The 24,034-nt window shown below is 56.5% G+C and overlaps 10 protein-coding genes across 10 annotated transcripts; 6 read left to right on the top strand and 4 right to left on the bottom strand.

Moving 5' to 3' along the window:
- Positions 1-472: 472 nt before the first annotated feature.
- BKA78DRAFT_113849 (uncharacterized protein) lies at positions 473-2,163 on the bottom strand. The gene is made up of 2 exons (XM_066882311.1): positions 1,344-2,163; positions 473-1,142 (listed from the first exon to the last, which is right to left on the bottom strand). The coding sequence occupies exons 1-2, from the start codon at positions 1,740-1,742 to the stop codon at positions 720-722; spliced, it is 822 nt and encodes a 273-aa protein (XP_066745254.1). The 5' UTR covers positions 1,743-2,163; the 3' UTR covers positions 473-719.
- Positions 2,164-3,135: 972 nt separating this feature from the next.
- BKA78DRAFT_311166 (uncharacterized protein) lies at positions 3,136-7,790 on the top strand. Its single transcript, XM_066888186.1, has 2 exons — positions 3,136-5,472; positions 5,589-7,790. The coding sequence occupies exons 1-2, from the start codon at positions 3,440-3,442 to the stop codon at positions 7,534-7,536; spliced, it is 3,981 nt and encodes a 1,326-aa protein (XP_066745253.1). The 5' UTR covers positions 3,136-3,439; the 3' UTR covers positions 7,537-7,790.
- A 284-nt stretch (positions 7,791-8,074) lies between these two features.
- Positions 8,075-11,721, top strand: BKA78DRAFT_250429 (RIC1-domain-containing protein; the record flags this gene model as incomplete). The annotated part of the gene is made up of 5 exons (XM_066884570.1): positions 8,075-8,434; positions 8,482-9,909; positions 9,966-10,233; positions 10,284-10,768; positions 10,816-11,721. The coding sequence occupies 5 exons, from the start codon at positions 8,075-8,077 to the stop codon at positions 11,719-11,721; spliced, it is 3,447 nt and encodes a 1,148-aa protein (XP_066745252.1).
- Positions 11,722-12,999: 1,278 nt separating this feature from the next.
- On the top strand, positions 13,000-14,759 carry BKA78DRAFT_113778 (uncharacterized protein). Its single transcript, XM_066882310.1, has 2 exons — positions 13,000-13,675; positions 13,723-14,759. The coding sequence occupies exons 1-2, from the start codon at positions 13,140-13,142 to the stop codon at positions 14,558-14,560; spliced, it is 1,374 nt and encodes a 457-aa protein (XP_066745251.1). The 5' UTR covers positions 13,000-13,139; the 3' UTR covers positions 14,561-14,759.
- A 1,437-nt stretch (positions 14,760-16,196) lies between these two features.
- On the bottom strand, positions 16,197-17,184 carry BKA78DRAFT_311160 (uncharacterized protein). Its single transcript, XM_066888185.1, has 3 exons — positions 16,828-17,184; positions 16,509-16,591; positions 16,197-16,378 (listed from the first exon to the last, which is right to left on the bottom strand). Exons 1-3 carry the CDS (start codon positions 16,912-16,914, stop codon positions 16,324-16,326), a joined length of 225 nt encoding a protein of 74 aa, XP_066745250.1. The 5' UTR covers positions 16,915-17,184; the 3' UTR covers positions 16,197-16,323.
- A 158-nt stretch (positions 17,185-17,342) lies between these two features.
- On the top strand, positions 17,343-17,944 carry BKA78DRAFT_113720 (uncharacterized protein). Its single transcript, XM_066882309.1, has one exon. The coding sequence runs from the start codon at positions 17,381-17,383 to the stop codon at positions 17,693-17,695; it is 315 nt and encodes a 104-aa protein (XP_066745249.1). The 5' UTR covers positions 17,343-17,380; the 3' UTR covers positions 17,696-17,944.
- BKA78DRAFT_113717 (uncharacterized protein) lies at positions 17,756-18,770 on the bottom strand. The gene is made up of 3 exons (XM_066882308.1): positions 18,358-18,770; positions 17,959-18,306; positions 17,756-17,902 (listed from the first exon to the last, which is right to left on the bottom strand). The coding sequence occupies exons 1-3, from the start codon at positions 18,514-18,516 to the stop codon at positions 17,816-17,818; spliced, it is 594 nt and encodes a 197-aa protein (XP_066745248.1). The 5' UTR covers positions 18,517-18,770; the 3' UTR covers positions 17,756-17,815.
- BKA78DRAFT_113716 (uncharacterized protein) lies at positions 18,771-20,243 on the top strand. Its single transcript, XM_066882307.1, has one exon. It carries the CDS (start codon positions 19,026-19,028, stop codon positions 19,920-19,922), a length of 897 nt encoding a protein of 298 aa, XP_066745247.1. The 5' UTR covers positions 18,771-19,025; the 3' UTR covers positions 19,923-20,243.
- Positions 20,244-21,290: 1,047 nt separating this feature from the next.
- On the bottom strand, positions 21,291-21,977 carry BKA78DRAFT_249960 (uncharacterized protein; the record flags this gene model as incomplete). The annotated part of the gene is made up of 1 exon (XM_066884520.1): positions 21,291-21,977. The coding sequence occupies one exon, from the start codon at positions 21,975-21,977 to the stop codon at positions 21,291-21,293; it is 687 nt and encodes a 228-aa protein (XP_066745246.1).
- Positions 21,978-22,555: 578 nt separating this feature from the next.
- BKA78DRAFT_249672 (PAP2 superfamily-domain-containing protein) lies at positions 22,556-23,932 on the top strand (the record flags this gene model as incomplete). The annotated part of the gene is made up of 3 exons (XM_066884495.1): positions 22,556-22,626; positions 22,686-23,200; positions 23,295-23,932. The coding sequence occupies 3 exons, from the start codon at positions 22,556-22,558 to the stop codon at positions 23,930-23,932; spliced, it is 1,224 nt and encodes a 407-aa protein (XP_066745245.1).
- Positions 23,933-24,034: the final 102 nt, after the last annotated feature.

Here is a 24,034-nt window from a genome sequence, read left to right as displayed (position 1 = left end):
GATGGATGGATGGATGGATGGACTGACTGCTGCTTAGCTACAGGCAAAGAAGCCCGACACAGACGAGGGATCGCACAGAGGGCAATGGAATAAACCCAGGCCATGAGAAACCAGGAGACTGAAGAAGAAAAAACACTCTCTAGAGAAGCTGTGGTGCACAAGATGCCGGAAATGACGTGCGCCCTTCTTCGGCTTGCTCTTTCACTGCTGACTCGCAGCAACCTGCTCGACTGTTCCAGCTTGTGAAGACTGCAAAGGTGCAGCAGTGCGAGCAGCTTTCATCATCAAAAGCCGACCGTCTCATTAGGAAATGACGATCAAGTCCTTGTCCAAATGTTACAATGATGGATCGCGGCAAAAGACTCTGACATGGCGACCGAGTAGACGTTGACAGATGGATTCTCTCAAAAGTGTCGACGTGTTGCAAGGCGTTGAGCTGATGTGGGAATGCTCAAGTCCTGATTCTAGATGATGGAGGAAATTGGAGCTTGAAATTTGGAAAACCCAAGACAAGGAGCAAAACAAATGAAAGAAAAAATCTGATTTCCCCAATTGCAGATCTGAATGAACAAATTGAAAACTTGTAAATACTTAATGTGGCTCTGGGCTCCTTCTCTTTCGTCTGCCAAATATGACCATGTATGTGCTTTTTGAGACAACCACAGCTCCAAACGGATACTCTCCAATACCAGCTGTCGCCGACTGTCCAAATGCCTTACTCAGACAACTTCAATCCTCACCCATCCCAACCACGACAGCAGCGCAACAGCCAGCACTGCAACGATCAAACCCACCAGCACGCCCTCCCACTGAGCCCCAATCACGCGCCTCGCCCTCGCCCTGGACTCGCCCAAGCCGACCCACTCTCCCTTTGCCGCGCGCGCCGTGCGCAGTCCGGGGCAGCCGTCCAGACTGCGCACGTTGTTCTCGACTTGGTAGTTGAGGGTGGCGTTGGGGTTCTTGGCCGCGAGCTTGCGGGCAAAGTTGTTCAGCGTCGGGCGCTCCGTGAAGGCGTCGTGGGGGTGTGGGGGTTGGGATTGGGCTTCGGGATCTGCGGCGTTGGACGGAGACGAAGGACGCGGCGGAGAGCTGGTGCTGCTGGAGTTGACGATGGGGACGCCGTAGCCGCAGGAGGTTTGCACCTAAGGGGTGGGGAGGGTGCATTAGTCGGGTGCAAGTAGGCAAGGAAATCCAGCTACAACAGCAAAAAAGGTGTGGTTCTCGTGATTCGCCGCCCCCCATTCTCTGTAGATCCCCTTCGGTAGATCGATATAGCTCTTGTCTCACAGCTCCTGTGTATTTCGACGACGCGGTCCAATGGCAGTCGGCCACACTTGACTTACCTTGAACACGTCCAGCACAATGACGGCTCTACACGCATCCACGCCGTGCTTGATGCCAGTCCGCTTCAACCACGCTTCATAGTCGTCCTGCGCGCCCTTTTCTATCACCCGCCCAGTGCAAAACAACCGCATGATGCGCGGCACCCGTCCAAAACTGCACGCCATGAGCGTCACGCGCCCATTTTCGTAAATGTGCGATATCGTCTCGCAGCCGGATCCCGTCGCGTCCAGGTAGGCTACTTGGTTGGGGCCCAGAACCGCCAGCGACTGCGAAGTGAGGCCCTTGGGAGAGAGATTGATATGCGCCCCCGTCAGAGGCGCCGATGCAACAAAGAAGATGGGCTGCGAGAGCAGCCAAGTCTTGAGATCATCGCTGATGGAGTCGTAGAACTTGGGCATGGTGAAAGCGAATTGAGCGGTGAGGTGGACTCGAGGTCGATTGGACGAGGCGAGTAATGGTTATCTAAGAGCAGAGGCGCTGAGGTGACTCAGAAGTGGTGAGGTTCCTAGATGGTTATCGGATTAGGTAGGCGCCGATGTATCGGTAGCCAAACGCGGCAGACGGGCCATATTCCTGCAGCTCCAAAATGGAATTGACTTTGAGCCGTCGTCATATGGCCGATGACCTCGCGATGGATCTTCCGATGGAGAATCAATCGGCTGTCGTGGAGAGCAATTGACCGCTGTTTGCTACCATTCTAAAAGTGTGCTGGAGTGTCGTGCGACCATCTGATGAAGCTGAGGTGGCTATCAAAAAAGTGCCGACCTATCAGATGACTCTGCGGGACCCCGCGTTTGACTGACTCGCAAAAACCATTTTGTTAGTAATGGGAGTCGACAGTGGTCAATGAGACCATCAAGGTAGAAGATGCTAGATAACTGCGATTGACGATCATTCGAATGCTCCAGGTCGGCGGTCAATCGTCAGTCTTATCTGTGGATCAGCGATAGCCTACGTCGCTAACAACACCAAAGCGCATCAAAGGATTGTCGTGAATGTGGAAGAGTTCGCAGCTGAGGGTGCTGAAGCGAGGGCGTAGCGAAGACGGCTGAAAGCGCTGCAGTTGCAGGGAACAAGGATCGCCTTCGCCTGCGGGTTCAAGTGGGCTGATGACGGACATGGTCCGTGGCTAACCTCAGTCAACCGCTGGGCTGTCGGCTGTGCCTGTTGAGCATGACCATTTCTATACAGCAGTCTTCGTCAGTGGCGGGCAGTCGACTTGGTAGGCAGTTGTGTCGTCATGGACAAGACTGCACTGCATATGGCCGTCGTCAAAAAGTCCTCGGCGGCAGCGAATAGCGAGCCTGTCTGGAATCGCGTGCATGAGGCGACGCTGCCACTGGCAATTGCAACTTTTTCGAGGTGAAACTTGAGATATTGCTTTTTTTGGACGACGTCGAAACAGAGGTTCCTGGAGGCGTCGAACTAGCGGCGTATAAGGGGGCTTTTGGTCAGCCCTGTCCATGTTGGAGCCCAAGTCAAGTCGCTCAGGTACATAGACTGAGAACTTTGAGGTTATGGAGAACCACGGGGCCCTTGCTTCTCACCACGTTCTTGCGGCGCCGGCAGCCATTGGAGGCCATCACAAAGGTCGTCATCCAGGCACGCCATCAGCCATCAGAGATGCAGCAGTCGGTGAGCATCATGAAACGAAGCAAACGTGAGCCGGCCACGCGCTCTGAGCGGTGCAACAGTGGCCGTGGGCGCGGGACGATCTGAGAGGCAGCCAGGACCGAGTCATTTAGGAATTGTCCATGGGCTTGGCCTCTTTTTGCCCTCGGTCCCTCCACACTTTACTTCTCTGCTGCAGTGCACACTATTCCTCCCTCCACTCGCTCAACTGCACGCTGCCCAAGCAACCACCCACCTGGCGCTGCAACCCTCCCTCTTCTGTGCGTGCTTTGGTCGTGAGTGGCTGATCCCCAGTCGAGCCTTATCGGCTGCCCCGGCGCGCCCTTGCACCCGTGCGCTGCGCAGCCATCGCCCCAAGGAAAGCCAACTTCTTCACTCCCCGACACTCCTACAACTCTCCGAGCCACCACGTCAGCCAACCAATCCAGCCACGAGCCCGTCAAGTCTGACCAATGTACGCTCCATGTCCTCCGTTCCTCCTGCTTCGGATAATACCTCACCTTCCATCCCGGTGAGGTCAAACACAAATCCCCGGGACCTTCAACATGTCTCGCCGCCGCCCTCGCCGTCGCCTCCTCCCCGCGACCCCGATGCCGTCGTGATTCCCAAGAAGCTCTCCCAAACGGGCCGCTCAAGGACCGCTCCGCTGTCCCTCGAGGCCCTCTATCCCTCCGCCGGCCCTCAGCTGTCGGAGCGAGACAGCATCTTTGCTACAAACTACGTTACCACGGACAGTCCCGCCGACTCGCCAAATCTACAACCGCGCTTCGATCCAGACAGCCCGCAAGATCCTCCTCAAAGCCAACCCTCCTCGCAGGACATGGCACAGGTCTCCCCCATCAGGAAGCTTGTTGACCCTCCTCTCCTCCGCCAATCCCACCACCTCTACACCCCTTCGCGCGCAACCCCAACGACACCACCCGACTGCGCCGCCTTCGCTGACGAGCTTCATAAATTCAACCATAATGCCCAGAGTCCACAGCCTGAGTCACAACGAAGGCAGTCGAAGGAGGCTCTGATTAGCAAATTTCTGGACGCCCGGTTTGCGCCAGTACCTCAACAAGATCACTCGACCACCACAGATACAGTCGACAGCCTTAAAAGAACGCGCACTACATCTCGCGAACACCATGCGGAGCAAGAGCCCTGGGAGAACGACGAGCGTGTACGATATCGGTCGTGGAGAGAGGGAAAGCCAGCATTAAGCATGTCTGCACATCAAAGCGTAAAGGACACCAACGGCACGCGGGTGGACAAGAAGATTGAAGCCACCCTTCCAAAGGCGGAGCCCGCCGCTGCTGCACGGAGCCGCAAGGCAAGTCATTATCTAGGGTTATTCAAAGAAAATGAAGCCGCGCAAGAACAGAAGAAGCGAGAAAAGGACCGTACTGCGGCCGATGCTGCCAACGAAGGGCGAGATCCATCAGCTCCTCACGATGGGCTCCCTCCGACTCCCAAAGCTGAAAAAGGACTTGACTCGGCAGTACTTTTGCCCGTCAGAGAGAGCCGTCCCGAACCTCAGGCATCGCCAAGGAAATCACCTCTCCCACAAACGCCTCGAAAAACTCCGAAAGACATTCCAGAGGAAGACTTCGACGCGGATTCCATCGTATCCATTCGCCCCGATCAACATCCGATACCCATCAACCTGCTCGAGGAAATTCGCAACTTTCACAATTTGACGCCAGGTTCAAAAAGAGGATCTTCGTTTTCCCGAAGCCTTGCTGCCACCGAATCAGAGCGCGCCAAGGACTCGCCGGTGAAGCCTATTGCGGATGCTAGCGGGCAGGAACCTTGCGACTACTTTGGCGACGCCAGAAGCTCTGAAGAAGAAAAGGCTAACGCAACTGACGAGGATGATGAATCCGAGAAAGAGCATATTTCATCAGCGCTTTACATTCCTCACCGACAGTTGACCCCAACCAAAGGTACTCCCGACGCTCTGAGTCCTGCAAGAGAAGAAACAAACCTTGAAGAACCTGCTTCGAGGGGCCCAAGCCGCTTGGACAGGGAAGAAACACCAACTCCGGATGAGGTGCAGATTTCGCTGCAGACGCAAGACGACGAGCAGTACCTCCATGGCGATCTCAAGCGCCCTCCACAGCCAGCAGAAGCGGATAAAGTCGAAACTCTCGTCTCGGAATCGGAGCAGTCCGTTTCTTTCTCCGAATCTGAATGTGAATCTGGCTACGAGTCAGTCCGATCAACTTACGGCAACGAGAGCGCAACCGAAGAGTTGGGCACGACTCCAACCCAAGATTCATACAAGCAAAGTGGGACGTCAACGCCCAAACCCCACCATCACCACCACCGCCGCCGTCCGACAGCTCCGCTCGGCGCAGTCGAGCTCAAACCATACGACCACCAAGTGGGTGGCCACTCGACAGTTTACCGCTTCTCCAGACGTGCCGTGTGCAAGCAATTGAACAACAGGGAGAATGAGTTTTATGAAACGGTGGAGCGAAACCATCCCGAGTTGCTGGATTTCTTGCCTAGGTAAGAAAACTTTGTCCCCTGCGCCTGGGTTGAAAGCTGAAACTTGGGCACAAGACCCCCAGCTGTCCACATGGTGCCGACAAGTGTATTGATTTTTGGCTGACAATTGATTGCAGGTACATTGGAGTGCTGAACGTGACGTATCGGAAAGCGCCAAAGAAGAAGAAGGCTATCAAAGACTCTTCCAAGGAGCAGGAGCCTGAAAAGCATCACAATAAGGCATATGAGGCAGTTCAATCTGAACTTGAGTCCCCAGTGAAGTCGAATGGTGTATCTGACCACCAACCCCGGGTTGTAAGCCATTCGCAACAGATACTGCCGGTGCCACAAGTGATCTTTGAGAACAATAGGCATATCATTCCAGAAAATCTATTCCACCTGCCTCCACGCCCAAGCGCTCCAAGACCACACACCGGGGATGCTTCTCTTCTCTCTCAGCAGCACCGGAGACAGCTAAGCATGGAGGCCTCGCAGAGATCTGGCAAGTCGTCTTCCGGAACTAGTCCTAGCCGGCCCGAGTTGAGGCACAATATCAGCTGGGGTGCTACTACCGTGAACAACAGGCTGCGTGAGCAGGTGCTAAAGGAGGTGTTTACACCGCCGACGATTCACCATCACTTTCGGCATGACCGAAACCACCATAGTTTGCCTGGTAGCAAGCGCGGTTTAAATCCAGCTGACTTGAACGGAGGCAGTCCCTTAGATCGCAGAGGTAGTGCTGATGTGATGTCAAGGCGCTCACACGACGAAGAAAATCCTCGCAAGCAGGCCCTTTTGGCCGAGACCGAACGTCACTTTCCAGACCAGTATGATGGCGAAGGCAGGGAAAGCCGCTCTCTCGAACGATTCCCCTCTTTGCCGCAGCTGAAAGGTCTGGACTCGGTCAAGGACGTCGAAGAGAAGGCCATGACTAGTATTCAACAGAGGCCGCGACGCCGTCACTCTGGTGGTGGTCTCCGACGGAGGATTCATGAGATCGACAGCAACACTCAGGGAGACCTCGAGTATCATGAGGAAGACGGCTACGGAGGCGACCGGGAGGAAGACGTCTTCACCATGGACGAGGAAAAGATGACCCCCAACGGCCCAAATGGTGCGTTGACGCCCTCGAAGAACGGCGTCCAGGATTCGAGCAGCTTAGATATGCTCCCCGCTCCTGTGGCAATTCCTCGCATCTTACCTCCCGAGAGCCCTCAAAACCCAAAGCAGTCCATGCAGTCCGACGAGCGTGTCCAGCACTTCATCCTGCTCGAAGACCTCACTGCAGGCATGTCGCGGCCTTGCGTTCTCGATCTCAAAATGGGCACGCGCCAATACGGCATCGAAGCCACGGAGAAAAAGCAACGCTCCCAGAGACGCAAGTGCCAGATGACCACGTCGCGCCAGCTTGGTGTCCGCGTCTGTGGCATGCAAGTGTGGAACGCCAAAACGCAGTCGTACATTTTTGAGGACAAGTACTTCGGACGCGACTTGAAGGCGGGCAAGGAATTTCAAGACGCACTTACCCGCTTCTTCTTCGACGGCCACGGGTACACCAGTGCGACCAAGCACATACCGGTAATACTCGACAAGATTGCACAGCTTGAGCGCATGATTCGCGGTCTGCCTGGTTACAGGTTCTACGCGAGCAGTCTGCTCATGTTGTACGATCATGCCGATGTTACCGACGTGGCTCCCAAAGAATCGGCAAATGGACATGCAGCTGATGGTCAGAATGGACAAAAGACGGCCGAGGGAGCCAAAAAGTCGCACAAATCTGGCATCAAGTTGAAGATTGTCGACTTCGCAAACTGCGTCACCGCAGAGGACAAGCTTCCTGAAGACGTCCCCTGTCCACCATCCAACCCTGCCGGTGTCGACAGAGGCTACCTTCGGGGCCTGCGAACGTTGCGCATGTATTTCCAGCGCATTTGGCGCGATATGAATCAGGGCAAGGAGTATGTCGAGCGTGGTGAGTGCGAAGGCCTCAGCCTTGGCGAAGGCGACCTTGGCCACGGCATGACTGCCGGGGGGTGGGATGATGGATTGGTCATGGACGATGACTCGGGCAACGTTAGTGTGTAAGATATCTCCTCGTGGTGTTTTCGGTGTTGCGGTACATGGTGGCTGGGGCACGGTCAGATTCTGGCATTTTGTCAAGGCGTCTTCTAGTCGGGAAGGAGGAGTCGATGGGGACGAACACGTTCAAGGGGTCTTTTATCACGTTGAAAAGCGACTCGTCTTGCGGTTTGCGCTTTGTTTTGTCCTAGTTGACCTCATGGTCTCTTGTAAACTACCACGTATCGAATGACGAAAGCTCAAATTAAACCAAGAATGCAAAAGCAGTCTGATCAGCCTCGTGAATAAAGTTCCGCATGGCTTCCGCATTGGAACGGAGCTGGCAACTGCTGGAATGGAATCAGAGTGACGGATTCGACAGCAAGTGGCAGAAGTGGTACGAGCAAAGCGCCGAGCGAGGATCGCCCGCCTTGCGACGCCGCGAGGACTAAGCACCACCTTACCCTACCTCTCGAGAACGTCATCCCCGCTGGCCTCTGAGCTCTCCCGACACCCGACTGAGATGGAGCTTTCCAAATGCCGGCATTGCTCGACCTAGAAAGCCATGTACTGGCCTATTGGGAGCCCCAGAGTCTATGCTACCAGCCAACGCCAGCTCACTCGAGAGCTCCGCACTACGACCGACGATGGCATCGACACGGCACCGGCCTCGACACGTCCGGATTCTTCATCGTCCCCTCCGCGGCACGCGCCCGGCAACGCAAATGATGACTCGGTGACACAAGGGCAGAATGGGCCCGCGCAGCGTCTGTCGGGCGCGAGCGCGTCCACCAACGGCACACTGCAAGGGAGCGGCGATGTCGAAGGAAACATTGACGGCGAGATTGTGGCCTTGCGCATGTCTCGCGGTGGCCAGGTGTTCGCGACAATCACGCGCTCGACCCTCACCATTTGGCAAACCAAGGTAAATCGCTCTTGTGAAAGCTACGGCTCTTGCTAACAAAGGCCCAGCCGACTGCAGTACTAGCTTCTGTCCTGCGATCTCCCGCTTCCATCAAGACCTATGGCCACAACGTCGAGCTCCTCGTCCGGCCTGACTCGGGAGTGGTCGTTATCCAGACGTCCTCCGGCTTCCTGATCACCTACACCCTCGCGACGGATCCCAATTCGCACGCCTACAAGCACCAATTCGACCCCAATGCCCATGGACGCGCGCGCCGGCAGAGCATCACGGGCAACAGGACCACCTCGCATGCGGACAAGTTCAGTGGGCCCGGAGAGGGCAGCGGAGCGCGGGAAATCAGCATTCGGTTCAGGATGGTCATCAAGGTTGACGCTGGGATCTCAAAGGCCCTGGCTCTGGATGACGAGCTCGTGGTGGCCACCGAGCACCCTGCCGCCATGCAGTGCATTCGCTGGGCGCCAGATAGCAGTGGGACGCAGACAAGAACAGAGCTACTTTACAAAATGCCATGGCTTGGGAAGAAGGCTGCAGTGGTTGACATTTTATACGACCGACCCATGAACTTGTATGCGTGGGTCATGAACGACGGCAGAGCCTACGCGGTCCAGCGGACGAAACCAAATACGACACAGGCAGATGCGCTAAAGGGACTATTTAAGGGATACTGCTTCCATGAGCCGGCAAACGAGGAAACGCACGCTGTAAAGGCCGCGATCAATGCTCGGTTCTCGCTCCTGGCGGTTGGCTGCGCAAACGGGGAAATCCACGTCCACACAGTGCGAGACTATGACGGCAACGTCCCATTGTCGCACAAGCTCCAGACTGGCCTCACATCGGCGACCTCGGGACAGTTGACTTTCCTCAGCTACTCGCCGGATGGATACAGTCTCTTTGCTGGGTACGAGCGGGGTTGGATGATGTGGAGCGTCTACGGCAAGCCAGGGGCAAGCAGCTTCACGGCGACACGGCCCATGTCTGAATCCAACGACGAGGGATGGTTGCTTGGTGTGAACGACGGGGTTTGGATCGGCGGAGGCTCCGAAATGATTCTTCTTGGCCAGCACGACAATCGGCTGTGGCTCCTCGAAATGGCTCGCAGTGCGGTGGCCGGGTGCTTTTCTTCCGCCAATGTGTCTCGCTCGCTCTTGCAGACCAACGCTGGCTTCATGATCTATCGCGGCTACGACATGCCCGACTTGACAGCCATTTCTGCAGAAGTTTCCCTGTGGCACCATGTCCAAGTACCCAACGTTTACCTCGTCGACCAGTGGCCCATCAGGAGCGCGGTAATATCTCCGGATGGCCGATATGTGGCGGTGGCAGGGCGTCGAGGCTTGGCCCACTACAGCGTGAGCAGCGGCAGATGGAAGACGTTTGACGACCCCTTGATGGAGAAAGAGTTTAGTGTCCGAGGTGGCATGTGCTGGCATCAGCATGTACTGATTGCGGCTGTGGAGGCTAATAATTCCTACGAGGTGAGATTTATTCAGGCCAACAATCCCTGTCCGTATCGAAGTCTGATGCACGGCAGCTTCGCATTTATTCTAGGGAAAAGGAGCTCGACAACAACAAGATTATGCATGTTGAGCGCTTGCCCGCTCCGATAGTGCTAATCGCGCCTTCAGGCGACGATTCTCTATTGGTTTACACCTATGAGAATATTCTTTACCATTACATTATAAACGTCGCCAACTCGGCAGTGAGAATTGTGCGGGTCGGACAGATTGCACTCCACGGCATCATCCGAGCGCCACCGCGTGTGCGGGCGCTCAGTTGGATTCTTCCCGAGGACCAGCTAGGTAAGATGGGTCAGCGTTGGACGTCCAGGGCATGCGTTGATGGGTTTTAGACCACGGAGATCCCTCCAAGGACGTTGCAGTGGCGACAGTGCTGTTCCTGGTTGACGGGAAACTGGTACTGCTCCAGCCAACGACGAGCGAAGACGGAGTCCTCAAGTACGAGATGCGCATCATTGCTCAGAATGTCGAGTACTACGCGCTCATGCGCGACCATCCGTCATTCAAGCTGTCGGATGATGACTACCTCCCGCCCAGCCCTTCGTTAGGGCTGCCCCACAACAGCCTACAGGGCCACGACCTCCGCGATTCGCTGTGGTATTTTGACGGACAAGACATGAAGCTATGGATTGACGCTCAAGATGTCCTGGTGTCGGCGAGTGTCGAACTTGGGAGAGACTTGCCGGCCACGGTCAGCATCTCCGTCGACTTTTATCCTCTGTCCCCGCTATTGAATAAGGGCATCTTGTTTGGCGTCGAGTCAGAGCTGGTGCAAAGACGCGACATTGACTTTGCTTATTTTCGATTTGCGACGAGGGTAAGTTTGCAGACCGCCGACCAAGGCGTGCGTGCTGACAGGTCCAGACTCACCTCTTCATCCCGCCGCTTCTGCGGCATCATCTTTCGCAGTACAACTCCCCTGCAGCGTTGCATTTGTCACACTACTATCAACATCTGGTCTACTTCCCCCACGCGCTGGAGATTCTTCTGCACGACGTGCTGGATGACGAAGTCGATAATGCACCCCCTCCCGAGCAGGCGCTGCTACCAAGCGTGCTGTCCTTCCTGTCGTCTTTCCCACAGTACCTCGACATTGTGGTACAGTGTACGCGCAAGACGGAACTACGATCTTGGCGGACGCTGTTTGCGCACCTGCCACCGCCGCAAGAGCTGTTTGAGGAGTCGCTGCAGCGCGGCTCGCTCAAGACGGCAGGCGGATACCTGCTGGTGTTGCACACGTTTGAAGAACTAAGCTCTAGCTCGCAGCAGCTAATTCGGCTCCTTGAGCGTGCCAAAAGGGAGCAAGATTGGGACCTGTGCAAGGAGCTGGCGCGCTTTCTGGTGGCCCTTGACGAGTCGGGGGCCACGCTCCGGGAAGCGCTGGAGATGGTGGAGCTTGGAACCAACGGAGGGGAAGCGGCGGAAGGTAGTGGGCTGAAGAATGGAAGTGGAAGCTCAGGAGGAAAAAGCAGTTTTTTGTTCGAGCCGGGGCGCAAGAATAACCATGGCGGAGCAGTGGGTATCGGCATGAGCATGGGCATAGGCGGGATCGACCTGGCAGCAGCGCCTCGAGCCCGATCCAACAGCAGCATGGGCAGCAGGACGAGTTCCACGGCAGCGGTAGCCAATGGTGGGGCCGCGCAAGAAGGACAAGGCCGCGAGGCAGAAGTGGGAGACGCCCGCGAGCACGACGCCGACGCGGCTGCGGACGAAGACGACGACGACGACGACGATTTACTTGTGCTCAGCGCAGCAGCAGTGCATCATTGAATAGAGAAAGATCTCAAAGAAAGGACATTTTTCGAAATTCCCGCCGTGTGGCTCTCTCGCGCCGTTTTGGTGGTTTCTGACAGGGACCGAGTCAAGTCGCCTGCTGCAGGGCTGAGGAAAGCTGACGGCCGTTTCGCAGGCCCAAAAGTGGAGTGATACTATGACGAAATGGAAGAGGGCTAACGTTTGGGTCAAACAGAAAAAATAGCCATCATAAACTGCAAAATAGCGGTGATGAATGGCCAGGGGGAGCGAGGGTTGTGGTCGAGGAAGCAAATCTGGCGGTGCGGGTGCGGCCGTAGAGAGTAGGGCTTTGGAGCAGTGGGCAGTGCGGTTGTACAGGGTGCAATGGTAGGGCATTGAGCCTGAGTGGTCGGAGTGGCCGTCTTCAAAGGCGCAGCAGCACCCATGCACCCACAAATTCCACACCGATTGCTCGCATGGAGACGTGGCTGCAGACAGGTACCGACTGACCTCACCGACAACTTTTGCCTGTCCACGTCGCACAACTACATCAAAGCTTTGCTTTATAGTCACTGGCATTCGCCACCTTGATCCAGTCTCCCAGTCACCATCGCAATCCTCGCTCTCCTCTCCTCCACGACTGCACTCCGCAGAGCTATGAGAAACACCGCAGCTCTGCTATCACGGCACCCCGCCCGCCACCCCCAGAATCCAGCCATCGCGAGTTAGGATCCCAGGCTATATGTCTGGCCTGCCTGAAGCCCATTCCACGACCCCGCAGCCGAATATGTCCAGTACCACCACCATGGAGCTCCAACACTGGTCTCCGCCCGTCGCTCCAGACGCCTTTCCCGACGCTCCAATTAGTCGCCAGAGCAGCAGGCCTTCTTCGCGCTCGTCAACTGAAGATGGCCCCGTTTTCAAATTTGTCACAGCTACCAAGCCCGAGGAATTCAAAGGCCGCGACTTGATGCGGAGCGTGCGCTCGCATGTTATGTTTGGCGTTGTAGATGCCAGAAAGACTCCCAAATCCACTCCCCGGAAGACGAGGGGCGGTAGCAGCGGCAGTGCCGCCAGTTCCAGCAACACCGTGACTCCAGCGGTGCGTTCCGTCGACTCCTCGTGCAACCCGAACAATCCAGAGACAATGAGCAAGCGCGAGGCTCTTGACATTTTCGCCAAATATCAGTGGCCGCGCTCTACCACAGCATCCCAGGCCAGCCGTACACCGCGTAGCGAGGGCACGCCCGAGGGCAGTAGTCCCGAGTCGACGAGGTCGGTGCCGGCTCGTTCCCATGCTAAGCGTCCAAGGACCGCTCCCCGCTCGATTGAGCAGAGACTAGACGATACTGTGGACGAGCAGGTCTTGGTCCAGCCTCCAGAATTTGGCAGGCAGCGTATGAATCCTCTTTTCACGGCCGCGCAACCGGGATCTTTCACTTCTTTGCGTCCTGATGATCAATCCATCTTTCCCCTTGCAAATGTCTTTTCCCCATACGACCCCTTTTACACGTTGCCGCAGCCTTCGGACCCGCGCATCAATGTCGAGCAGGTCAAGTGGTACTGTGAGTATTGGACTGTTGTTGGACTTGGACTGCGCTAATGTGCTAGGCCACAACTATTTTGGCACAAAGGCCATGGCGCGAGCATGGCTGCCTCAAGTGATTGGATCTCGCGAGTCCTTCCTCAGTACTTTGGGAATCTCCACCGCACATCAGGATGCCATTGCAGAGCGTGCGGAGCCTAGCTTCATGTCAAATCTGGTCAACGCCGAAGCTATTCGCTTGATCAATGCTGCCATGGCCGATCGCTGGACGAGAATAAGGGACAGCACCATCATGAGCGTGTGCCAATTGCTGGCCAGTCGCGTCGTCACCGCCGACAACGATGAGCTGAAGAGACATGAGCATGGACTTCGGGAGCTGATTATTGAGAGGGGGGGCTTAGATCGATTGGGTGTTGGTGGGGATTTGGCATCCGTGGCTTGCGCGTATGTTCTACCTCTTTTCCAACTATGCCCTCCTGACGTCGCCTCAGAATGTCATACACTTCAGCGATTCTCCGCGAGAGCCAGCCCGATCCCTTGTTTCTCTACTACCGTCCCGAACACAAAGTCTATGACAATAGTGCGGTCATCCCTGAGTCGCCGCTCTTCCGCCCTCGTGGTCGCTTCATTACGCTGTCTCGCTCCAAGTCTTGCATCAGACCGCTCCTCTCTTTGGTCCAAAAGCTTCACGAACTGACCGAAAACTGTGCGTACCTCCCTACCACGACTTCGACATTAGATTTCCCTGGCAACCCACGCGCGGTTCTCAAAGAAATACAAGCCCTGCCGTACGCAGAGAACCTATCCCAGTCTGACCTCATCGGCTCGCCACCAACGCCCTCCTCGCCGGCGTCGTCGGCGCAACAAAAGCCGTCTCATCACCTCCTCCAACGCTACGAAGCCACACGCCTAGCTGCCAAGCTGTATGCCTACTCACTCGCCCACCGGGTGCCCCTGTCCGCAGCCGCCGCCCACTACGACGGCATCCTGTCGCAGCTCGTCACCACGCTCAAACAATCAGACTGCCCCTACAGCGACTGCTGGGGCGACATGACGGGCGTGCTGTACTGGATCACGCTGGTGGGCGCGGCGGCTGCAGCCGCCGGCTCGAATTCACATGCGGCGGGTGGACCTGGTGTCCGCCGCCACGAGAGGGAGCGCAGGTGGCTCGCCGCGCTCAACATCCGCTGCGCCATTGTGCTTGCGTTTGAGCATCGCGCCGCCATGGTTGGCAGCTTGCGCACCATGGTCGAGGCGATGGCCGCCTGCGTGGACGATGGAGCCGCGACTGTCAGTGAGGACCCGCATGCGTTGGTCCTTTTGCGGTAAAATGAGCACACGCTCGGGGAAGGGGGAAAGAAACGATTTACTTCAAGATTCAGACACACGGCGCACGTCGAAGAAATGTTCATCTCAGGATCTCGCGCGAGCGCTGCCTTGACACTTTGATACCAACTCTACAATACAACACCCTGAGGGACATAGTAACGCGGGACGTCTATTTTTCTACCTTGTCTTTTCTCTTTCAGCTCAGCTTTCCCTTTTCTGAATCTGTCTTTGTTCGTTCTCCACGCTGTCGTCTACACATGAGACACACTACTCTGGGAGACGTTTGTAAATATTGAATACCTCATGAAACGAATTCTAATGACTTGAAATTTACCTGGAGTCTTCTCTTTCTCAATTTCTGCTGCATCCGTCCCGTCCTGCTGTTTGTTTCCTCAGCAATGCGAAAAGAAACATCGAACCAGCAACTGATCTCACGAACGACTGGCGGCTGTCATCACGGTCGACTTGTGCGCCGTCAACTCAGTCAAAGCACCACACAGTTCCAGTCACCTTCTTGCTGCCCTCTCCCTCGTCCTGTCCACCATCACAAAAACTTGTTCAGGCAATGAAACAAAAAATCCAGCACCTTCCAACCCAAGCCACGACCATTGCTTCTAACACCCACCCATCACTCCCCCCACCCCCGCACAACCACGTCCCCCCGAACCCAGAGTAAACTCTATCCCACCATCCACCCAATGAGCACGCGGCAACCAGCAACTTCGAACGTAGCAAGCCGTGCCGAACGTTCACTGAGTGTTCAGTGAGCGCTCAGCGAACGCTCAGCGACCGCCGAGCTCGCTCGTAGCCCTTTCGTACGCGGTATTGCGGGGGCGGGGCAGCAACTTGCACACACACACACACACACACACACACACACACACACGGGGAGATAAATGTAGAGGGGGCAAGTAGTGAGCAGACCCCTCCCTCCCTTCTTGAGAGCACGTACCGGGGGTTCAGGCGCGACCGCCATCATTTTTTCCAACAAACACGCCGTGTCCAAAGTTGGCATGCATGCCTCGGGCGCTGACTCGTCAAACTGCCTCCACAAGAGCCTGGAATGCCTCCCTCATTGCCTGCGCAGGTCGATCGGAAAAACCAAAACGGGCAATCTTCCATGCCGTACCCATCAGAACAACCGAAGCGTGCCCGGATCTCAGGACCTTTTGCTGGGCCTGTGCGTTCGTGAGTTCGCCCGCGCAGAGAAAGAGGGGGGGGGGGGGGCTTATAATCGAGTTGCAAAATCACCATGTTCAAAGGTACGAGTTGCGTGCGCTGATTCGTCGACGTGTCGATGTTGATATTGAGCAGGTTTGGTGATTGGATAGATTGGTGGGGAGGAGGGACGAAAGGGGTAACTTTTGGGCGTGCTTGTAGCAGAGAGGCCGACGGGTGACCGAATTTCAGGACCATTTGGGGTGGTCTGTGCGAGGTGATGGTCGCAGCTAGTGGTGCTGATGGATGATGGAAGGGAGTTGTGGAGGATTGGAAGGGGATCGTGGATGCACGGGTGATTGCCTGGTTGGTAGCAGACTGGAGCCGATGGAACCCTCTGTCAAGAAAAGTCCGCGTACAAGGCTTCGACTGATCAAACACGCGCCAAATTTACATCATTCAGCAGTGGGCCAGGATATGAAGGGTACAGATATCATAAACTCATAGTCATTACAGAATCAACACCTCAAGACCCTTTGTCCGGACACAAATCCCTCCAGCAAAAGCCATTTCATTCAATCCGCCAACAGATCCTCGAATGGAGCCTAACCGTGCACCACCTTGTGTACAGTGCCGTTGTCGTCGACGTGGATGTTGAGCCTATGTCGATCGCGCATTGTCAGCATTCAACCACTCTGTCTCTGACGCTGATTGATTGTGCCGGATGCATGGAGGTCGAGCCCAAGGTATGTCGTGGCGAGGAAAGGATTCGAGAGGGGAAGAAACGCACCTCTCGGGCTTGTGGTCTTGCGTCACCATCTCGCCGGCCTTGACGATGCGGTGCTCTTCAGGGAGGTCCTGCTTGGCGAATGTCTAATAGAGGTATTGGTTAGCTACGGTCTTCAGGCAAGTGTGGCCGGCATGCGTGCGAGCGTGCGGAGGGGAGGGCCTGTGTCGTGTGTGCGGAGCAAACGAGCGAAGCTTGGAAGTAGGCATCAGGGAAAGATCGTAGAAGGAGGTCCAGGAAAATTTTCAAGGGCAGAAACAGTACAAGGTTCGAATAGCAGCGGTTGAAAACGGGGTAGGCTGATGCCATCGGGCGGACATACCACATTGTCGTGGGAGTCGCCAATCTTCTTGCCCAGGAGCTTCTCCTCCCAGTCATTGGTGGTAGCTTGAGGGACGACGAGAGGCATTTTGAGTACTGATTCTTGCAAGTTGCGAGCAGGTGGATGGAAGGATTGGTAGGCAGGGAGTTGAGCTCGTTTTTTGAGTCGGCGTAGTGGTGGTTCGGTGGTGTCTTGAAGGATGATGCGAATGACAGGAAAGCGGGAAGTCCGGTCAGCTTTATAGCCTGGTCGTAAGGCAGACAGGTGAGGTAGGGTATCAGTCAAGGAACCAGCTAGGACGAGTGGTCGTTGGATAAGGAAGAAGGTTGGCGCCTTGAGCCTGACTGAACCTAGGTCAAGGTGGGCTGTCATGGAGAGGGACGCCGGCGGGGCCCGGGACCCCCTACGTCATTCTGCTGCTTGGGCCGCGCCCTGCCCTGTTCACCCGCCGCTTGCTTACCTTTCCCTTTTGGGTAGCGGGGTCGCGAAAAATGTCTGGCGACGACATCGCGTCATGTCGATGGCCGGCAGAATTGACATGTGAAGTGGGAGTATGCTGAAGATATCTGGTGGTCTGAAGTGGCGATTCGGGATATGCATTTCACTTTGTTTGTCCCTGGGAGCTGTCAAGGTGGGAGTTACTGAGTCGACGAGAGAATTGGCAGAGCAGATGGACGTCACCATATTGGATTCAAAGGAGTGCAACCAATTCAAAAGAGCACGAATGAAGTTCATTTGCGCCCGCCTTTGCGCGGGAAGTCTTCATTTCCGCACCATTGCGACACCACAAAAGCCGGCGAGGAGCCAGATTGTGCTGCGAAAACCCAAGAAAATGTACCCAGAACCGAATATTATGAGGTCGATATGACCCAATCAAAGTCTGTCCCAACGCTTCTTCACGGCCGAGAAAGGTGTCGTGTGCCGCAAAACCAGAAGACGATGTATTCAAGCCCACGGACGCTCTCAAGGCGAGAGGTGGAGACGTCGGTTAAGCGCGCTTGGGGGAACGGGAGCCCTTGGTGGAGCGGGAGCCCTTGGAGGGGACGCTGAAGAAGGCCTTGAGGCGATCCTTGGACTGTAGATAGAATGTGAGCATGCGCGACTTGTTCAAACTGGGGTTGGTTGACTCACCTGCTTCTTCTTGAGAGCCTTCTCAAGGACCTTCCGCTTCTCCTCCGCGTTTTCGAGAGCGAGCAAGTACGGGTGGATATCGACCAAGTGGCTGTAGAGGCGACTGGTCTGGGACTGCATCTCCAAGAGGCAAGCGTTGATGGCTTGGAGATGCTCCTCGGTGTTCTCGACGTTGTCCTTGCCAGGCAGGACAACCGCCATGTTGGCAAGCTTCTGCTTCAGCGCGTCGCTGAGGACGGGCTTGCTTGGATCGGTCTCGGCCTTGTTGAAGCGCGCACCGCCCAAGGCCAGCATGATGTCCAGGAACGCAGTGAAGCCACGGGTCAACCTGTCGGAGATGTTGTACTTCTACAGACTCGTCAGCAGACAATGGCAGCAAAAAGAGAAAGCAGAGCTTACCTCGGCGCCAGCGTCTCCGGGAATGGAGAGCATGGACTCGGACAGCTCACGAAGGTGTTGAACTTCGACCTTGCGATCGGTAGCTCCTCCGAACGACAGCGCCCTGAGGGCAGCCAGAAAGGCCTCCTCAGGCATTTCAAAGTTCTTCGGGGTAGCCATGTGATAGAGAATGTTGCTCTCTGAGGTGCTGGTGACGATGGGGTTCTGTCAATGCCGAAGCCGCAGGTGGCAGAAGAAGTTCTTGATGTTGAATAGTGAGTGGTGGTGATGACGATTCGTGTTTGGCAGCATCAGGCGAAAAGAAAATCTCCAGTGGGCTGTCCGCTCTGAGGAGTTGTGGCAGGCAGGCGCAGGCAAGCGCCGACGTACACCTTCCCTCTGTTTGCCAGCACCAGAGCAACATCAGCCCGCGCAGTCAAAACCTCTGCGGCATCGCCCACCCCTCGTCCTAATCACCACCACCCTCTGCTCGGCGTAGCGCGACGACATCATCCGCTCTGCATTCAAACTTTGGTTGAACGACATCATGGTAAGTCCAAAGCTCTTTTCTCTCAACCCATCTGATTGTTTGACCACAATCAAACCAAATTGCACGACCGCTCTCTGACAATCTTGAACAAACACAGAACGATCCGGACGGCCCTGGCGGATTCTTTCCGCAGACAGGCATGGCCACCGACTTCAACAACACAGCCATGCCTGCACCTGGAGTCGCCCAATACATTCAGTCTCTCATCTACCGGATTCCTGAGCTTCACCAGTTGGTCGAGGCTCAGGGTGTCACGCTCCAGAACCACTCCGAAATCCTGGGCCACACCCAGGGCAAGTACAATGAGCTGGCTGCGCAGCTCAGTGAACTTGTCGCGCGCGTCGCCCGTCTTGAGAAGGAGGAGGGCGAGACATCTGAGCAGGCTTCTGCTCATTCCACCCTCGCCAAAGATGTGAAGAGTGTCCAGAGGGAGGTTGAGAACTTGCGTGGCCAGCTCTCAGAGCTGCAGGGCAAAGCTGTCCAGTACGAGAGGACTCTGATGTCCCGGGGCACTGTCGACCCTAGCCCCGGATCTCAGAGTTTGCCCTCCCGACCCAAGTTGCCTGTCCAGCAGGCAACTGGCAGCGAGATTCCCAAGGCTCCCTCTAGCATGCGCCAGCCCAACCAGCCTCGCTCCGCTCAGGAAATCGACGCCATGAACAACAGGTTGGTTGAGCTGGTCCAAGAAGCCAAGGGTGTGCAAAAGGGCCAGTCTCAGACCTTCCAGGGTCATAGGAGCACTAACAAGTCGGCAACGATGCAGAGCAACCAGCTCGTCAAGCAGCACGACAAGGGAAAGGTCGTCGTGAGGGCCAACAACACGCTCGCCGAAGGAACGGCGAGCCGCAACGAAGGCTTTCGTTCGCGCTCGCACATGGTGTCCGAATGTCGTGAGCGAATACTCAGAACCGGAAGAGCCCAACTTGAGGAGTATTGCGGTCGATACGACAAGGAACTTGTTCATCGGGGAAGTGGGACGCGGTCGAATGATGTACGTGATCTACATTTTCGTCCCTTGCCAGTCCAGAGTTACTGACATGAGCAGGGCTGCAAATTCATCTTCTCCAACACTCAAGCTCTGTATACGAACATGGGCTACTGGAATGGCCGAATCGTCAACGCCCTTGACCAGCTGTCGATGGCAGGACGTGAAATGGCAGCGGTCGATGTTGTCAGTCAGCTCGTCGAGCAAATGGAGCGTTATGGCACGGGTGCTGGTATCAAGTTCAATGTGCCTGGTGAGGGCATTCAGCTCATCAAGAGCTGGTTGACGTGGACCGACGAGCTTTTTGAAGAGCTACGCCGTCTCAACCTGCTCAAGGTGCCTGGCGTATGCAGCACTGCAGTCTCCAAGGCTCTCCAGCAGGCTGCTGACGAGCGCAAGACCTACCAACCGACGAATGGAGTGAAGCGCCGCATGGAGTCACCTTTGCCCGACTACAGCAACGCGAAGCGGCACGTTCCTAGCTCTTTCGACTCTCCCAACAAGCGCCGCGCCGCTTCGCCTCCTTCCTCTCCTTTCAGCGCCAGTAGTGCCAGAAAGGGCGGTTCCGACATGCTCAGCACTGGCAGCCACAAGAGGCATGCTTCCGACCTCTTCAACACTGGCAATACCAAGAAGAATGGCGCCGACGTCTTTAGGTCTTTCACCAAGCGTCGTGCGCTTTCTCCGCAACTCTCAGACGCCGAGATTGCGAGGCGTCACGCCGACAGCTTCCTGAAGAATCTTGACCTCCAACAACTCCAGCAGAATGCATCTACCAACAACTCGCCCCAATCCCGCGGTTCCAGGGCTGAGCCTCGCCACGGCAGCGAGTACCACAGGGAGTCGGACCACTATGGTGGCCAGTACTACAGGGAGGCGGACTACTACGGACCAGGAAGTGACATTAAGGGTGACTTTTATCCGGACGGTCCAATCCATGGAAGGGACTACAGGCGTGGTGGCTACATGTAGTGGAGCCTCCATCGGTGGAGGTGACTACATGCAGTGGAAAAGGTGCTTCGGGGATACAGGGCGAGGAAAGACTTGAGTTCTAGTAGGGTGCTCCAGGCGCAACAAAAAGTTCATCTGACATGTTGCTTGCTCCCGCTTGGGAGCAGGAATTGGCTTCTAGTTAGAGTTGGCCAGAGCAATAGAAAACCTATCTGGAATGTTGCGTGCCATTGACGCGTGTCTTTGCATGTTGCAGGATGGTCACGTCTTGGACGAGATGTCGACAAGACTGGCTTGGAGCGGTGTGACGTTGGAGGTCCGCTGTCCCGTCCAGACATGGCATGGGCATGGTTCCTCAGCCGAGACCATTTGCGGGAGCAACGAAGCTTACTCCGCCCGCTGTACTCTTAGCCTAGTGCTTCTTCTCCCGTGGTTTTTTCTTTTTTTCGACGTAAAGATCTAGATCCCTCACTCCTCACGCATTCTGACGTTTCTATCCTGATTCTCACCCCTCCAACCCGACACTGCCTCCTCAATCAATTGGCGCAGCTGCTGCTGACCCTGCTCGGTGTGAAAGTCGTCGCGGGCAGCCAGCTCGTCAATCCTGCGCTTCAACTCGGGGTCGACGACCTCGTCGGGCACTTGGTCCTCTGCGGTGGTTCCAACGTTGACGGTGACGCCGTTGGGGAGAGGCGGCGGGTGCATGGCAGAAGAGGTTCCGCCATTCTGCTGAGCGGCGGCTTGAGCGGCAGCGGCAGTGGCCGGGGGGATGCCCATCTGGGAGCGCAAGTAGGCGGAAACGAGGGGAAATTCGGCGTCCTGCTCGACGCGCTCCTCGGCCGTCAGGCCCTCGTCGTTCTTGGCGTGGACATCGGCGCCGAGCTCTTCAACGAGGCATCGAGCGGCGTCGACGGTCTCTGCGGCGAACAGCGGCGTCTCGCCGTCCTCGTCGCGGATGTTTGGGTCGACGTTGTAGGTGCGGACGAGGGCGCGCACGAGGTCGAGCTGCGAGTATGAGACGGCGGCGTGGGCGAGCGAGTAGCCGTGGGCGTCGCAGGCGGAGGCTAAGTCGGGGTGGGCCTGGAGGAGGGCCAAGACTTGGGCGGGATTGTCCGGGGCGAGGTTGAGGAGGCGGTCGATTGTGAGGGCGGCCATTGTTTCCGCGGCGGAGAGATTTACTGGATGCGGTGGAGGATGTTGGTGGTGGAATGTGTGGTGGTGGTGTTTTGGGTGGCGCAGAAAAAGTGACGGTTGGCGGGGCTAACAAGCGCAGGGATGGGGCTCGCGAGTGCTCGCCCTACGGCAGCGGAAGACCAGCAGCATCCCGGCGGTCCGCTGCGCGCAACATGTCAGTGGCGGCATGCCGAACAGTTCACCAATTGCACTGCCGCCCGCTGCTGTGTTTGAGAAATGGATGCCGTGGGAGACAGGAGAGGCATACGCGGCCTTGCACAGCCTTCTACCTGTTCCGTTCGGAAACGGTTGTCTATGCTACCCGCCGCCGCAGATGGTAACCATTGGATGTGGATGCAGAGTCAGGAACACATGCAGCTAGGTCGTCCACCACTGGCACAGGCAGCGAGCAAAGCCCCCAAGCCATGTCCTCCTCTCACGCGCCTACTTGGCTGACCCACTTCCCTTCTTTCCTTTCTCTCGACAACAACTCAAACCGCCGCCCTTCCAATCCTCAAACCTCCTACTGGCAGTTGGACTCGCCCTCGGCATCGCAAATCATGCGTGCTGCATTAGCTCTGCCCTCCAAACGTCTGGTGGCCTCCTATGTCTTTGACTGGGTCGTCATAATGTGAGATAGCACCACCTACTTGCACCCTGGTCTACTTAGTACTGACGCTTGCATCACAGTGCCATGGCCGCCGTTGGCACGGCTTGGTCCAACATCAGCCCGTACCATCGACCATTCTCTCTGCTTGACCTCGACATAGCTTACCCGCACGATGGCAAGGAGGCCGTACCTGTGTGGTTGCTCGTTGTCCTTGGTCTCATTGTGCCGGCCGGCGTCATCTTTCTCGTCTGCTTGTTCTTTGTCCCTGGACCCACGGCCAACAAGCAAACCCCCAAGTCGCTCATCTGGCGCCGCAAGTTTTGGGAATGGAATGCGGGATGGATGGGCCTCGGGCTCAGCCTCGCGACCACCTATCTCATCACTCAGGGCATGAAAAACCTGTTCGGCAGGCCGCGCCCTGATCTGCTCTCGCGCTGCAACCCCGACTTGACCGACGTAGGCGCATACGCCGTCGGCGGGTTTGGACAGGACATCTCGAACCGCTGGACGCTCGTCAACTCCAACATCTGCCAGCAGCAAGACTCGGGCGTGCTGGACGACGGCTTCAGGAGCTTCCCAAGCGGCCACGCTTCCTGTAAGTAACACAAAGCGAACACTTGACCTCAACACGCGCACTGCCCCACCAATCCCCCCAGAAAAAGTAACTAGCCATGCTGACGCGCTTCAAGTTTCCTGGGCCGGCCTTCTCTACCTCACGTTTTTCCTGTGTTCCAAGTTCGCCATTGCGGTGCCTTTCCTCCCGCCCCGCCCTTACTCCCAGGACGCAGCCCACACGGCCATCGAACGCAAGCAGTCTTTTGCACTCCCGCTCTACAACTCGTCCACTGGCTTCTCCTCCCACAAGCCCACCGATGGCGCCCACGACCTGTCGCCGCCCTCGTCCTCGGCCGGGCTCGACCCGACAATGACCTCCTCGGGAGCCATCGTCCCCATCCGCAACCAAGCCGCCGCGCCGCCCACATACACGTTCGTCATCGCCGTCACCCCTGTCGCCGTTGCCATCTACATCTCGGCGTCGCGCTACTTCGACTTCCGCCACCACGGCTTCGACATTTTGTTCGGCAGCTGCATCGGCATCGCCATGTCGTGGATGAGCTTCCGCTGGTACCACTTGCCCATCCGCGAGGGTGCTGGCTGGGCTTGGGGTGCGCGAAGCAGGGACCGGGCGTGGGGAGTCGGCGTCGGTGTGCTGGGATACGTCGGCAGTGAGGGTTGGGGAAGCAAGAAGGGTGACGGCGTCGTGGGATTTGGGATCGGACGTAATGTGAGAGACGACAGGACGCTGAATGGTCCGGGAGAGGTCTAGAGGGAATGAGATGAAGAGCGAAGATGTCTTTCGAGACTGTGTATTTTGCATGGCGTTAGAGACGGGAATCACTCTCGTCGCGTTGCTGTATTATCGGGATGT

This window comes from Phyllosticta capitalensis (genome assembly GCF_038381095.1).
Source record: "Phyllosticta capitalensis strain CBS 128856 chromosome Unknown BKA78scaffold_4, whole genome shotgun sequence".
NCBI lineage: Eukaryota > Fungi > Ascomycota > Dothideomycetes > Botryosphaeriales > Phyllostictaceae > Phyllosticta > Phyllosticta capitalensis.
This window is presented reverse-complemented; position numbering and strand designations above follow the sequence as displayed.

Bases quoted from the DNA above. Each gene is read 5' to 3' on its own strand.
- BKA78DRAFT_113849 (XM_066882311.1), bottom strand. From the start codon at position 1,742: ATGCCCAAGTTCTACGACTCCATCAGCGATGATCTCAAGACTTGGCTG. The intron at 1,143-1,343 runs GTAAGTCAAGTG...CCCACCCCTTAG, and splicing joins TTGTGCTGGACGTGTTCAAG to GTGCAAACCTCCTGCGGCTA.
- BKA78DRAFT_311166 (XM_066888186.1), top strand. From the start codon at position 3,440: ATGTCCTCCGTTCCTCCTGCTTCGGATAATACCTCACCTTCCATCCCG. The intron at 5,473-5,588 runs GTAAGAAAACTT...AATTGATTGCAG, and splicing joins TTGCTGGATTTCTTGCCTAG to GTACATTGGAGTGCTGAACG.
- BKA78DRAFT_113778 (XM_066882310.1), top strand. From the start codon at position 13,140: ATGATCAATCCATCTTTCCCCTTGCAAATGTCTTTTCCCCATACGACC. The intron at 13,676-13,722 runs GTATGTTCTACC...ACGTCGCCTCAG, and splicing joins TTGGCATCCGTGGCTTGCGC to AATGTCATACACTTCAGCGA.
- BKA78DRAFT_311160 (XM_066888185.1), bottom strand. From the start codon at position 16,914: ATGCCTCTCGTCGTCCCTCAAGCTACCACCAATGACTGGGAGGAGAAG. The intron at 16,592-16,827 runs GTATGTCCGCCC...TACCTCTATTAG, and splicing joins GCGACTCCCACGACAATGTG to ACATTCGCCAAGCAGGACCT. The intron at 16,379-16,508 runs GTGCGTTTCTTC...CGATCGACATAG, and splicing joins CAAGACCACAAGCCCGAGAG to GCTCAACATCCACGTCGACG.
- BKA78DRAFT_113720 (XM_066882309.1), top strand. From the start codon at position 17,381: ATGCTGAAGATATCTGGTGGTCTGAAGTGGCGATTCGGGATATGCATT.
- BKA78DRAFT_113717 (XM_066882308.1), bottom strand. From the start codon at position 18,516: ATGGCTACCCCGAAGAACTTTGAAATGCCTGAGGAGGCCTTTCTGGCT. The intron at 18,307-18,357 runs GTAAGCTCTGCT...ACGAGTCTGTAG, and splicing joins CCGGAGACGCTGGCGCCGAG to AAGTACAACATCTCCGACAG. The intron at 17,903-17,958 runs GTGAGTCAACCA...TTCTATCTACAG, and splicing joins AGGCTCTCAAGAAGAAGCAG to TCCAAGGATCGCCTCAAGGC.
- BKA78DRAFT_113716 (XM_066882307.1), top strand. From the start codon at position 19,026: ATGGCCACCGACTTCAACAACACAGCCATGCCTGCACCTGGAGTCGCC.